Below are 15,268 nucleotides of genomic sequence, written 5' to 3'. Positions count from 1 at the left end.
AGGGGGAATATATGCAGTAATAGGGAGGAGATATAGGGAGGATATGTGGAGTAATAGGAGGAGCTATAGGGAATAAATATGGAGTAATAGAAGGAGCTATAGGGAGGAAATATGGAGTAATAGGAGGAGATATAAGAGGATATATGGAGTAATAGGAAGAGATATAGGAGGATATATGGAGTAATAGGAGGAGATATAGGGAGGATATATGGAGTAATAGGAGGAGATAAAGGGGGATATAAGGAGTAATAGGGGAAGATATAGGGAAGATATATGGAGTAATAGAGGGAGATATAGGAGGATATATGGAGTAATAGGAGGAGATATAGGGAGGATATATGGAGTAATAGGAGGAGATATAGGGAGGATATGTGAAGTAATAGGAGGAGATAAAGGGGGATATATGGAGTAATAGGGGAAGATATAGGGAAGATCTATGGAGTAATAGGAGGATATATAGGGAGGAATGTGTAGTAATAGGAGGAGATATAGGGAGAATATATGAAGTAATAGGAGGAGATATAGGGGGGATATATAGAGTAATAGGAGGACATATAGGGAGGATATATGGAGTAATAGGAGGAGATATAGGGGGATATATGGAGTAATAAAAGAAGATATAGGGAGGATATATGGAGTAATGGGAGGAGATATAGGGAGGATATATAGAGTAATAGGATATATAGGAGGATATATAGTGTAATAGGAGGAGATATAGATAGGGAGATATAGGAGTAATAGGAGGAGATATAGGGGGATATATGGTAGTATTAGGAGGATATATGGTAATAGGAGGAGATATAGGGGGATATATGGAGTAATAGGAGGAGATATAGGAGGATATATGGAGTAATAGGAGGAGATATAGGGGGATATATGGAGTAATGGGAGGAGATATAGGGAAGATTTATGGAGTAATAGGAGGAGATATAGGGAGGCTATATGGAGTAATAGGAGGAGATATAGGGAGGATGTATAGACTAATAGGGGGAGATATAGGGGGATATATGGAGTAATAGGAGGAGATATAAAAGATATATGGAGTAATAGGAGGAGATATAAAAAGTTATATGGAGTAATAGGAGATATAGGGGAGGATATATGGAGTAATAGGAGGAGATATAGGGAGGATATATGGAGTAATAGGAGGAGATATAGGGAGGATATGTGGAGTTATAGCAGGAGATATAGGGAGGATATAAGGAGTAATAGGAGTAGATATAGGGAGGATATATTGAGTAATGGGAGGAGATATAGGAAGGATATATGGAGTAATGGGAGTAGATATAGGAGGATTTATGGAGTAATGGGAGGAGATATAGGGGGATATATGGAGTAATGGGAGGAGATATAGGGAGGATATATGGAGTAATAGGAGGAGATATAGGGAGGATATATGGAGTAATAGGGGGAGATATAGGGAGGATATATAGAGTAATAGGTAGAGATATAGGGGGGATATATGGAGTAATAGGAGGAGATATAGGGAGGATATATGGAGTAATAGGAGGAGATATAGGGGGATATAAGGAGTAATAAAATGGAGATATAGGGAGGATATATGGAGTAATGGGAGGAGATCTAGGAAGGATATATAGAGTAATAAGAGGAGATATAGGAGGATATATGGAGTAATAGGAGGAGATATAGAGAGATATATGGAGTAATAGGAGGAGATATAGGGAGGATACATGGAGTAATGGGAGGAGATAAAGGGAGGATACATGGAGTAATAGGGTGAGATATAGGGGGCGTATATGGAGTAATAGGGGGAGATATAGGGAGGATATATGGGGTAATAGGGGGAAATATAGGGAGGATATAATGGAGTAATAGGAGGAGATATAGGGAGGATATATGGAGTAATACGAGCAGATACAGGGAGAATATATGGAGTAATAGGAGGAGATATAAGGAGGATATATGGAGTAATAGGAGGAGATATAGGGGAGGATATATTAAGTAATAGGAGGAGATATAGGGAGGGATATATGGAGTAATAGGAGGAGATATAGAGGTGATATATGTAGGATAGGAGGAGATATAGGGAGGATATATGGAGTAATGGGAGGAGATATGGGGGGATATATGGAGTAATAGGGTGAGATATAGGGGGATATATGGAGTAATAGGTCGAGATATAGGGGGAATATATGAGTAATAGTTTGAGCTATAAGGAGGATATTGGAGTAATAGGAGGAGATATAGGGACGATATATGTAGTAATAGGAGGAGATATAGGGGGAAATCTGGAGTAATAGGAGGAGAAATAGGGAGGATATATGGAGTAAGAGGAGGAGATATAGGGAGGATATATGGAGTAATAGGAGGAGATATAGTGAGGGTATATGGAGTAATAGGAGGAGATATAGGGGGATATATGGAGTAATAGGAGGAGATATAGGGAGCATATATGCAGTAATAGGGGGAGATATAGGGAGGATATATGGAGTAATAGGAGGAGACATAGGGAGGATATATGGAGTAATATGGGGAGATATAGGGAGGATATATGGAGTAATAGGAGATATAGGGGAGGATATATGGAGTAATAGGAGGATATATAGGGAGGATATATTAGAGTAATAGGAGGAGATATAGGGAAGAAGTATGGAGTAATAGGAGGAGATATAGGGGCTATATGGAGTAATAGAAGGAGTATAGGGGATATATGGAGTAATAGGAGGAGATATAGGGGGATATATGGAGTAATAGAAGGAGATATAGTGGGATATATGGAGTAATAGGAGGAGACTATAGGGAGGATATATGGAGTAATAGGGGGAGATATATGGAGGATATATGGAGTAATAGGAGGAGATATAGGGAGGATATATGGAGTAATAGGAGGCAGATATAGGGAGGATATATGGAGTAATAGGAGGAGATATAGGGAGGATATATGGAGTAATAGAAGGAGATATAGGGGATATATGGAGTAATAGAAGGAGATATAGGGAGGATATATGGAGTAATAGGGGGAGATATAGGGAGGATATATGGAGTAATAGGAGGAGATATAGGGAGGATATAGGAGTAATAGGAGGAGATATAGGGAGGATATATGGAGTTTTGCGAGGAGATATTGGGAGGATATATGGAGTAAAAGGGGAGATATAGGGAGGATATATGGAGTAAGAGGAGGAGATATAGGGAGGATATATGGAGTAATAGGAGGAGATTAGGGGATATATGGAGTAATAGGAGGAGATATAGGGGGACATGTGGAGTAATAGGAGGAGATATAGGGGGATATGTGGAGTAATAGGAGGAGATATAGGAAGATATATGAGTGAATAGGAGGAGATATAGGGGGATATATGGAGCACTAGGGTGAGATATAGGGGTGCGTATATGGAAATAGGAGATATAGGGAGGATATATGGAGTAATAGGAGGAGATATAGGGGGATATGCGGAGTAATAGGAGGAGATATAGGGGGGATATATGGAGTAGTAGAAGGAGATATAGAGAGGATATGTGGAGTAATAGGAGGAGATATAGGGGGATATATCGAGTATTAGGGTGAGATATAGGGGCGTATATGGAGTAATAGGAGGAGATATAGGGAGGATATATGGAGTAATAGGAGGAGATATAGAGGTGATATATGTAGTGATAGGAGGAGATATAGGGAGGATATATGGAGTAATGGGAGGAGATATGGGGGGGATATATGGAGTAATAGGGTGAGATATAGGGGGATATATGGAGTAATAGGTCGAGACTATAGGGGGAATATATGGAGTAATAGTTTGAGATATAAGGAGGATATATGGAGTAATAGGAGGAGATATAGGGAGGATATATGTAGTAATAGGAGGAGATATAGGGGGATATATGGAGTAATAGGAGGAGAAATAGGGAGGATATATGGAGTAAGAGGGGGAGATATAGGGAGGATTTATGGAGTAATAGGAGGAGATATAGTGAGGGTATATGGAGTAATAGGAGGAGATATAGGGGGATATATGGAGTAATAGGAGGAGATATAGGGAGCATATATGCAGTAATAGGGGGAGATATAGGGAGAATATATGGAGTAATAGGAGATATAGGGAGGATATATGGAGTAATAGGAGGATATATAGGGAGGTTATATAGAGTAATAGGAGGAGATATAGGGAAGAAGTATGGAGTAATAGGAGGAGATATAGGGGCTATATGGAGTAATAGAAGGAGATGTAGGGGATATATGGAGTAATAGGAGGAGATATAGGGTGATATATGGAGTAATAGAAGGACATATAGTGGGATATATTGGAGTAATAGGAGGAGATATAGGGAGGATATATGGAGTAATAGGGGGAGATATAGGGAGGATATATGGAGTAATAGGAGGAGATATAGGGAGGATATATGGAGTAATAGGAGGAGATATAGGGAGGATATATGGAGTAATAGGAGGAGATATAGGGAGGATATATGGAGTAATAGAAGGAGATATAGGGGATATATGGAGTAATAGAAGGAGATATAGGGAGGATATATGGAGTAATAGGGGGAGATATAGGGAGGATATATGGAGTAATAGGAGGAGATATAGGGAGGATATTCGGAGTAATAGGAGGAGATATAGGGAGGATATATGGAGTATTACGAGGAGATATTGGGAGGATTTATGGAGTAAAAGGGGAGATATAGGGAGGATATATGGAGTAAGAGGAGGAGATATTGGGAGGATATATGGAGTAATAGGAGGAGATATAGGGGGGTATATGGAGTAATAGGAGGAGATATAGGGGTACATGTGGAGTAATAGGAGGAGATATAGGGGGATATGTAGAGTAATAGGAGGAGATATAGGGAAGATATATGGAGTAATAGGAGGAGATATAGGGGGATATATGGAGCAATAGGGTGAGATATAGGGGGCGTATATGGAGTAATAGGAGGAGATATAGGGAGGATATATGGAGTAATAGGAGGAGATATAGGGGGATATGCGGAGTAATAGGAGGAGATATAGGGGGGATATATGGAGTAGTAGGAGATATAGAGAGGATATGTGGAGTAATAGGAGGAGATATAGGGGGGATATATCGAGTATTAGGGTGAGATATAGGGGGCGTATATGGAGTAATAGGAGGAGATATAGGGAGGATATATGGAGTGATAGGAGGAGATATAGGAGGATATGTGGAGTAATAGGAGGAGATATAGGGGGATATATGGAGCAATAGGAGGAGATATAGGGAGGATATATGGAGTGATAGGAGGAGATATAGAGAGGATATGTGGAGTAATAGGAGGAGATGTAGGGGGAATATATCGATTATTAGGGTGAGATATAGGGGGCGTATATGGAGTGATAGCGGGAGATATAGGGGATATATGGAGTAATAGAAGGAGATGTAGGGGGATATGTGGAGTAATAGGAGGAGATATAGGGAGGATATGTGGAGTAATAGGAGGAGATATAGGGGGATATATCGAGCAATAGGGTGAGATAGGGAGGATATATGGAGTAATAGGAGGAGATATAGGAGGATATATGGAGTAATGGGAGGAGATATAGGGGGATATATGGAGTAATGGGAGGAGATATATTGGGGATATATGGAGTAATAGGAGGAGATATAGGGAGGATATGTGTAGTAATAGGAGGAGATATAGGGAGGATATATGGAGTAATAGGAGGAGATATAGGGGGGATATATGGAGTAATAGGAGGAGATATAGGGAGGATATATGGAGTAATAGGAGGAGATATAGGGGGATATATGGAATAATAGAAGGAGATATAGGGAGGCTAAATAGAGTAATAGGAGGAGATATAGGGAAGATATATGGAGTAATAGGAGAAGATATAGGGGCTATATGGAGTAATAGAAGGAGATATAGGGGATATATGGAGTAATAGGAGGAGATATAGGGGGATATATGGAGTAATAGGAGGAGATATAGGGAGGATATATGGAGTAATAAAGGGAGATATAGGGAGGATATATGGAGTAATAGGAGGAGATATAGGAGGATATATGGAGTAATAGGAGGAGATATAGGGAGGATATATGAAGTAATAGGGGGAGATATAGGGAGGATATATGGAGTAATAGGAGGAGATATAGGGAGGATATATGGAGTAATAGGAGGAGATATAGGAAGGATATAGGGAGGATATATGGAGTAATAGGAGGAGATATAGGGAGGATATATGGAGTAATAGGAGGAGATATAGGGAGGATATATGGAGTAATAGGAGGAGATATAGGGAGGATATATGGAGTAATAGGGGGAGATATAGGGAGGATATATGGAGTAATGGGAGGAGAAATAGGGAGGATATATGGAGTAATAGGAGGAGATATAGGGAGGATATATGGAGTAATAAGAGGAGATATAGGGAGGATATATGGAGTAATAGGAGGAGATATAGGGGGATATATGGAGTAATGGGAGGAGATATAGGGGGGATATATGGAGTAGTAGAAGGAGATATAGAGAGGATATATGGAGTAATAGGAGGAGATATAGGGGGGATATATCGAGTATTAGGGTGAGATATAGGGGGCGTATATGGAGTAATAGGAGGAGATGTAGGGAGGATATATGGAGTAATAGGAGGAGATATAGGGGGATATGTGGAGTAATAGGAGAAGATATAGGGGGGATATATGGAGGGGTAGGAGGAGATATAGAGAGGATATGTGGAGTAATAGGAGGAGATATAGGGGGAATATATCGATTATTAGGGTGAGATATAGGGGGCGTATATGGAGTGATAGCGGGAGATATAGGGAGGATATATGGAGTAATAGGGGTGATATAGGGAGGATATATGGTGTAATAGGAGGAGATATAGGGGATATATGGAGTAATAGAAGGAGATGTAGGAGGATATGTGGAGTAATAGGAGGAGATATAGGGAGGATATGTGGAGTAATAGGAGGAGATATAGGGGGATATATCGAGCAATAGGGTGAGATAAGGAGGATATATGGAGTAATAGGAGGAGATATAGGAGGATATATGGAGTTATGGGAGGAGATATAGGGGGATATATGGAGTAATGGGAGGAGATATATTGGGGATATATGGAGTAATAGGAGGAGATATAGGGAGGATATGTGGAGTAATAGGAGGAGATATAGGGGGGATATTTGGAGTAATAGGAGAAGATATAGGGAGGATATATGGAGTAATAGGAGGAGATATAGGGGGATATATGGAATAATAGAAAGATATAGGGAGGCTAAATAGAGTAATAGGAGGAGATATAGGGAAGATATATGGAGTAATAGGAGAAGATATAGGGGCTATATGGAGTAATAGAAGGAGATATAGAGGATATATGGAGTAATAGGAGGAGATATAGGGGGATATATGGAGTAATAGGAGGAGATATAGGGAGGATATATGGAGTAATAAAGGGAGATATAGGGAGGATATATGGAGTAATAGGAGGAGATATAGGAGGATATATGGAGTAATAGGAGGAGATATAGGGAGGATATATGGAGTAATAGGGGGAGATATAGGGAGGATATATGGAGTAATAGGAGGAGATATAGGGAGGATATATGGAGTAATAGGAGGAGGTATAGGAAGGATATAGGGAGGATATATGGAGTAATAGGAGGAGATATAGGGAGGATATATGGAGTAATAGGAGGAGATATAGGGCGGATATATGGAGTAATAGGAGGAGATATAGGGAGGATATATGGAGTAAGGAGGAGATATAGGGGGATATATGGAGTAATAGGGGGAGATATAGAGAGGATATATGGAGTAATGGGAGGTGAAATAGGGAGGATATATGGAGTAATAGGAGGAGATATAGGGAGGATATATGGAATAATAGGAGGAGATATAGGGAGGATATATGGAGTAATAGGAGGAGATATAGGGGGATATATGGAGTAATAGGAGGAGATATAGGGAGGATATATGGAGTAATAGGAGGAGATATAGGGGGATATATGGAGTAATAGGGGGAGATATTGGGGGATATATGGAGTAATAGGAGGAGATATAGGGAGGATATATGGAGTAATAGGGGGAGATATAGGGGGATATATGGAGTAATAGGGGGAGATATTGGGGGATATATGGTGTAATAGGAGTATAAATAGAGGTGATATATGGAGTAATAGGAGGAGATATAGGGAGGATATATGGAGTAATAGGGGGAGATATAGAGAGGATATATGGAGTAATGGGAGGAGAAATAGGGAGGATATATGGAGTAATAGGAGGAGATATAGGGAGGATATATGGAGTAATAGGAGGAGATATAGGGAGGATATATGTAGTAATAGGAGGAGATATAGGGAGGATATATGGAGTAATAGGAGGAGATATAGGGAGGATATATGGAGTAATAGGAGGAGATATAGGCAGGATATATGGAGTAATAGGGGGAGATATTGGGGGATATATGGAGTAATAGGAGTATAAATATAGGTGATATATGGAGTAATAGGAGGAGATATAGGGAGGATATATGGAGTAATAGGAGATATAGGGGAGGATATATGGAGTAATAGGGGGAGATATAGGAAGGATATATGGAGTAATAGGAGGAGATATAGGGGGATATATGGAGTAATAGGGGGAGATATTGGGGGATATATGGAGTAATAGGAGTATAAATAGAGGTGATATATGGAGTAATAGGAGGAGATATAGGGAGGATATATGGAGTAATAGGAGGAGATATAGGGGAGGATATATGGAGTAATAGGAGATATAGGGGAGGATATATGGAGTAATAGGGGGAGATATAGGAAGGATATATGGAGTAATAGGAGGAGATATAGGGAGGATATATGGAGTAATAGGAGATATAGGGGAGGTTGGCACCAGGGGTCTCTGAATGAGACTTTTCTCCTATTTGGGTACCCTTCAGTCCACCATGGACCTACAAGGGTTCAGGATACTGTCAGCAGATTACTGTTGTGTGTCGTTTATTCACCTGTGTTGGATAATGTTTAGGATTTAGTTGTATATGTCAGGTAATATATTAGGTAATAATCCATTTCTCAGGGTGGAATGTCGGACAGGCGTTGGGTCATTGCTCTCTTCAGAGGACTTCTGCTTGTGAATCTCTCGTGTATTTATGGTAAGTTACTGTAGAATTCCTATACTCCCTCCTTCCTCTGAACACTAATACCTCGGACCACCCGCCTATGTGATGCAAACCGTTCTTCTACAGCTGCCCCCCGGCCCATCCTGCTGTGGCCACGGATTCTTACATCGTCTTCCTCTGGTTTGTCCAGTTTCCTTCCTCACCTGAAAAACGTTCTGCTATTTATCTGCAAGTTCTTGACCCCGTCCTTGAGAACCAAAACTCGTAGGAGCACCTCCCAAGACAATAACTTTAGGATTTTACTGCCCTATCCTTTTCCAACACAGTTTACGCCTCTGTTGTGGTGACTTTGGGATTGTTGGCATCTAGGCTAATGGGTTAAAAAATTGTCCTGATGGGACACAAAGATCATATGACTGCCCCTGGAGGAGAAATCTGGTATTACATGATGTTTAACCCATTTGTGACCTGGCAATTTTTTCATTTTTGCACTTTTTTTTTTGCATTTTTTCTCACGAGGAGAGCAACCAAAAATGGAAAATCCGTAGCTTCAGTTATTTCTCTTTATATTTTCTGTACAGGTTGATTTGATATTTTTATAGATTGCACTTGTACAGATGTGGTGATGCTAAATATTTTTATTGTTTATTTTTTTATTTTGGAATAAAAAAAAAAAAAAATGATTTAAATATTTTTTTTTTTATTTTGTTAATTTTTCCTTTTTTTTTTTTTTTTCTTGAGGGCTTAAATCTGTGATTAATTAGGCCCTTCAATAGGACCCAACCCGCCATGACAAATGTCATGGACCTGCCTCAGCTCCTGCGCCCCTCTTTGCACCTCCATAACAGGAGTGACACTTCAATTTCCATGCTTTAATCCATGTGGGTCATAATTTTATGGGATGTAAGTGGCGGGAACTATGCTTATAGGCAGCACCAGCCTGGATTTGGAAACCTCAATCTGATGATGACTCATGAGAGTGTTGGGGGCATGCTCGGTGGCATGTGCAGAGACCACTGCGCAGGGAAAGGAAGGAATTGAGTTGTATCACCTAGTGACTTTTATAGGAAAATGTTGACAAAAGGTTGAGGAGAGGAGCTGTGTCCTTTACCTAGTGACAGTCTGGTGATGACTCATGACACTTCTGCAGCAGAGTGTTTGTGAGCATGCTCTGTAGCTTGTGCAGAGGCCTTTGTGCAGGGAAGAAATGAACCAGATCACCTGTTGACTTTAATAGGAAAATGCACTGAGCATGCTTTAATCCTTGTGGGTCATAATTTCATGGGATGTAAGATCACCTGTTGACTTTAATAGGAAAATGCACTGAGCATGCTCGGTGACATAAGCAGATGTTACTGTGCAGAGAAGTGGAGGAAGTGTGTAGTGAGCATGCTCTGCCACCTGTGTAATGCTTGCTCTGCTGCTATCTAGGCCACTTTCCCTTCTCCACTATTCTGTTCACGAAAAATACCCTAATATATTCAAGGTATGAACCACAAATGTCACAATATTACTCCAGTTTTCTTCCACGGACTGCGTCACAGGTGGCCCTGACACATTTTTCAATAGTTTTTTTTTTTCTTACAAAAAAAGAAAAGAAGAAACGGTAGGATTATTTTCCATGATGCACTTAGCTCAAGTCCTTTTTTGAGGTTAGGCGATCGTTGTTCTCGACAACTATTGTAACCAGAGAGAGATGAGACTTCGCTGCCCTTTTACAGGGGAGGGAGTTATTGAAAGTGACGGCTCAGAGCTCGGAAATATTTACTGAGTATTGCAATCAAGGGTTAATTGAATATCTACATTATTCTCTGATGTGAAAAATCATCCTGGAAACTGTTACAGTAAGGAATATACCTGAACAAATATACACTATATATATATATATATATATATATATATATATATATTTTTTTTTTGACAGAGTCACTGGTATGATATATGAGGGGAGGTATGTGTCGCACAGGTTGCTTGCCTGTGTGAACTGAAACCAGTGGACTTTCTGCCAGCATGTTATATGCCGGTGGGTTAACTTACTTAAAGGGCATGGTTTTAGGGGAATGACATAGAGATGGGAGGGACGTCATTCCCCATACCTCAACCTCAGGGTGTGGCTGAGCAACGTTTAAATGTTCAGCCCTGTTGTTTTTCTTTGAGTTGTGTTTGGAGAGGCAAGGTTTCCAGACTGAACAGCCATAGCTCAGGAGGGAGCTGAAGGCTGGACATAACCTGTGTGTGCGACCTCCACACACATATATAGACTGTGCTATAGTTCATCTTTTGTTTTGTTGTTTAGCCAAGTAAGGCTGTATTTATTTTACTGGAGTGCAGGGTTTTATGCTGTTAATAAAGTCTGCAAAGAAAACCCGGGTTCCTGAGTCTACTTCCAGAGGAGGCTGAGCGAGTCGTCCTACCACAATATATATAGTAGTTATATTCTTGTACATAGGAGGCAGTATTATAGTAGTTATATTCTTGTACATAGGGGGCAGTATTATAGTAGTTATATTCTTGTACATAGGGGCAGTATTATAGTAGTTATATTCTTGTACATAGGGGGCAGTATTATAGTAGTTATATTCCTGTACATAGGGGGCAGTATTATAGTAGTTATATTCCTGTACATAGGAGCGGTATTATAGTAGTTATGTTCTTGCATATAGGGGCAGTATTATAGTAGTTATATTCTTGTACATAGGAGCACTATTATAGTAGTTATATTCTTGTACATAGGAGCAGTCTTACAGTAGTTATATTCTTGTATATAGGGGCAGTATTATAATAGTTATATTCTTGTACATAGGGAGCAGTATTATAGTAGTTATATTCTTGTACATAGGGGCAGTATTATAGTAGTTATATTCTTGTACATAGGGAGCAGTATTATAGTAGTTATATTGTTGTACATAGGGGCAGTATTATAGCAGTTATATTCTTGTACATAGGGGTAGTATTATAGTAGTTATATTCTTGTACATAGGGGGCAGTATTATAGTAGTTATATTCCTGTACATAGGGGGCAGTATTATAGTAGTTATATTCCTGTACATAGGAGCGGTATTATAGTAGTTATATTTTTGCATATAAGGGCAGTATTATAGTAGTTATATTCTTGTACATAGGAGGCAGTATTATAGTAGTTATATTCCTGTACATAGGAGCGGTATTATAGTAGTTATGTTCTTGCATATAGGGGCAGTATTATAGTAGTTATATTCTTGTACATAGGAGCAGTATTATAGTAGTTATATTCTTGTACATAGGAGCAGTCTTACAGTAGTTATATTCTTGTATATAGGGGCAGTATTATAATAGTTATATTCTTGTACATAGGGAGCAGTATTATAGTAGTTATATTCTTGTACATAGGGGCAGTATTATAGTAGTTATATTCTTGTACATAGGGAGCAGTATTATAGTAGTTATATTGTTGTACATAGGGGCAGTATTATAGCAGTTATATTCTTGTACATAGGGGTAGTATTATAGTAGTTATATTCTTGTACATAGGGGGCAGTATTATAGTAGTTATATTCCTGTACATAGGGGGCAGTATTATAGTAGTTATATTCCTGTACATAGGAGCGGTATTATAGTAGTTATATTCTTGCATATAGGGGCAGTATTATAGTAGTTATATTCTTGTACATAGGAGCAGTATTATAGTAGTTATATTCTTGTACAGAGAAGCAGTCTTATAGTAGTTATATTCTTGTATATAGGGTCAGTATTATAATAGTTATATTCTTGTACATAGGGAGCAGTATTATAGTAGTTATATTCTTGTACATAGGGGCAGTATTATAGTAGTTATATTCTTGTACATAGGGAGCAGTATTATAGTAGTTATATTCTTGTACATAGGGGCAGTATTATAGTAGTTATATTCTTGTACATAGGGGGCAGTATTATAGTAGTTATATTCTTGTACATAGGGGCAGTATTATAGTAGTTATATTCTTGTACATAGGGGTAGTATTATAGTAGTTATATTCTTGTACATAGGGGGCGGTATTATAATAGTTATAGTCTTGTACATAGGAGCAGTATTATGGTTATTTATATTCTTGTACATAGGGGCAGTATTATAGTAGTTATATTCTTGTACATGTGAGCAGTATTATAGTAGTTATTTTCTTGCACATAGGAGCAGTATTATAGTAGTTATATTCTTGTACGAAGGGGGCAGTATTATAGTAGCTATTTTCTTGTGCATAGGAGCAGTATTATAGTAGTTATATTCTTGTACATAGGGGGCAGTATTATATAAGTTATATTCTTGTACATAGGGGGCAGTATTATAGTACTTATATTCTTGTACATAGGGGGCAGTATTATAGTAGATATATTCCTGTGCATAGGAGCAGTATTATAGTAGTTATATTCTTGTACATAGGGAGCAGTATTATAGTAGTTATATTCTTGTACATAGGGGCAGTATTATAGTAGTTATATTCTTGTACATAGGGGGCAGTATTATAGTAGTTATATTCTTGTACATAGGAGCAGTATTATAGTAGTTATATTCTTGTACATAGGGGGCAGTATTATAGTAGTTATATTCTTATACATAGTGAGCAGTATTATAGTAGTTATATTCTTGTACATAGGGGCAGTATTATAGTAGTTATATTCTTGTACATAGGGGTAGTATTATAGTAGTTATATTCTTGTACATAGGGGGCCGTATTATAATAGTTATATTCTTGTACATAGGAGCAGTATTATGGTAGTTATATTCTTGTACATAGGGGGCAGTATTATAGCAGTTATTTTCTTGTACATGTGAGCAGTATTATAGTAGTTATTTTCTTGCACATAGGAGCAGTATTATAGTAGTTATATTCTTGTACGAAGGGGGCAGTATTATAGTAGCTATTTTCTTGTGCATAGGAGCAGTATTATATTATGGTAGTTATATTCTTGTACATAGGGGGCAGTATTATAGCAGTTATATTCTTGTACATAGGGGGCAGTATTATAGTACTTATATTCTTGTACATAGGGGGCAGTATTATAGTAGATATATTCCTGTGCATAGGAGCAGTATTATAGTACTTATATTCTTGTACCTAGGGGGCAGTATTATAGTAGTTATATTCTTGTGCATAGGAGCAGTATTAGAGTAGTTATGTTCTTGTGCATAGGAGCAGTATTATAGTAGTTATATTCTTGTACATAGGGGCAGTATTATAATAGTTATATTCTTGTACATAGGAGCAGTATTATAGTAGTTATATTCTTGTACATAGGGGGCAGTATTATAGTAGTTATATTCTTATACATAGTGAGCAGTATTATAGTAGTTATATTCTTGTACATAGGGGCAGTATTATAGTAGTTATATTCTTGTACATAGGGGTAGTATTATAGTAGTTATATCCTTGTACATAGGGGGCCGTATTATAATAGTTATATTCTTGTACATAGGAGCAGTATTATGGTAGTTATATTCTTGTATATAGGGGGCAGTATTATAGCAGTTATTTTCTTGTACATGTGAGCAGTATTATAGTAGTTATTTTCTTGCACATAGGAGCAGTATTATAGTAGTTATATTCTTGTACGAAGGGGGCAGTATTATAGTAGCTATTTTCTTGTGCATAGGAGCAGTATTATATTATGGTAGTTATATTCTTGTACATAGGGGGCAGTATTATAGCAGTTATATTCTTGTACATAGGAGGCAGTATTATAGTACTTATATTCTTGTACATAGGGGGCAGTATTATAGTAGATATATTCCTGTGCATAGGAGCAGTATTATAGTACTTATATTCTTGTACCTAGGGGGCAGTATTATAGTAGTTATATTCTTGTGCATAGGAGCAGTATTAGAGTAGTTATGTTCTTGTGCATAGGAGCAGTATTATAGTAGTTATATTCTTGTACATAGGGGCAGTATTATAATAGTTATATTCTTGTACATATGAGCAGTATTATAGTAGTTATATTCTTGTACATAGGGGCAGTATTATAGTAGTTATACTCTTGTACATGGGAGCAGTATTATATTAGTTATATTATTGTACATAGGGGGCAGTATTATAGTAGTTATATTCTTGTATATTGGGGGCAGTATTATAGTAGATATATTCTTGTACAAAGGGGCAGTATTATAGTAGTTATTTTCTTGTACATGTGAGCAGTATTATAGTAGTTATTTTCTTGTACATAGGAGCAGTATTATAGTAGTTATATTCTTGTACGTAGGGGGCAGTATTATAGTAGTTA

At 38.0% G+C, this 15,268-nt stretch overlaps 1 protein-coding gene across 4 annotated transcripts in view; it reads left to right on the top strand.

Moving 5' to 3' along the window:
• The window catches only part of IL27RA (interleukin 27 receptor subunit alpha), a 93,739-nt gene that overhangs the window by 5,221 nt on the left and 73,250 nt on the right, over positions 1–15,268 (top strand). For 3 of the 4 annotated variants that reach the window (XM_073654347.1, XM_073654350.1, XM_073654346.1), the window contains one exon: positions 8,992–9,067. The exons of the other annotated variant lie outside the window; for it this stretch is intronic. In XM_073654347.1, the coding sequence (XP_073510448.1) occupies positions 8,998–9,067 (70 nt within the window). In that variant the 5' untranslated portion in view covers positions 8,992–8,997. The remainder of the gene's footprint in view (positions 1–8,991; positions 9,068–15,268) is intronic. 4 annotated transcript variants of the gene reach the window in all.

Source organism: Phyllobates terribilis, unplaced genomic scaffold (genome assembly GCF_046119375.1).
Source record: "Phyllobates terribilis strain yellow unplaced genomic scaffold, ASM4611937v1 Scaffold_11__3_contigs__length_659146591, whole genome shotgun sequence".
Lineage (NCBI taxonomy): Eukaryota > Metazoa > Chordata > Amphibia > Anura > Dendrobatidae > Phyllobates > Phyllobates terribilis.
The sequence above is the reverse complement of the archived record's forward strand: the minus strand, read 5'-3'. Positions and strand labels throughout refer to the sequence as shown.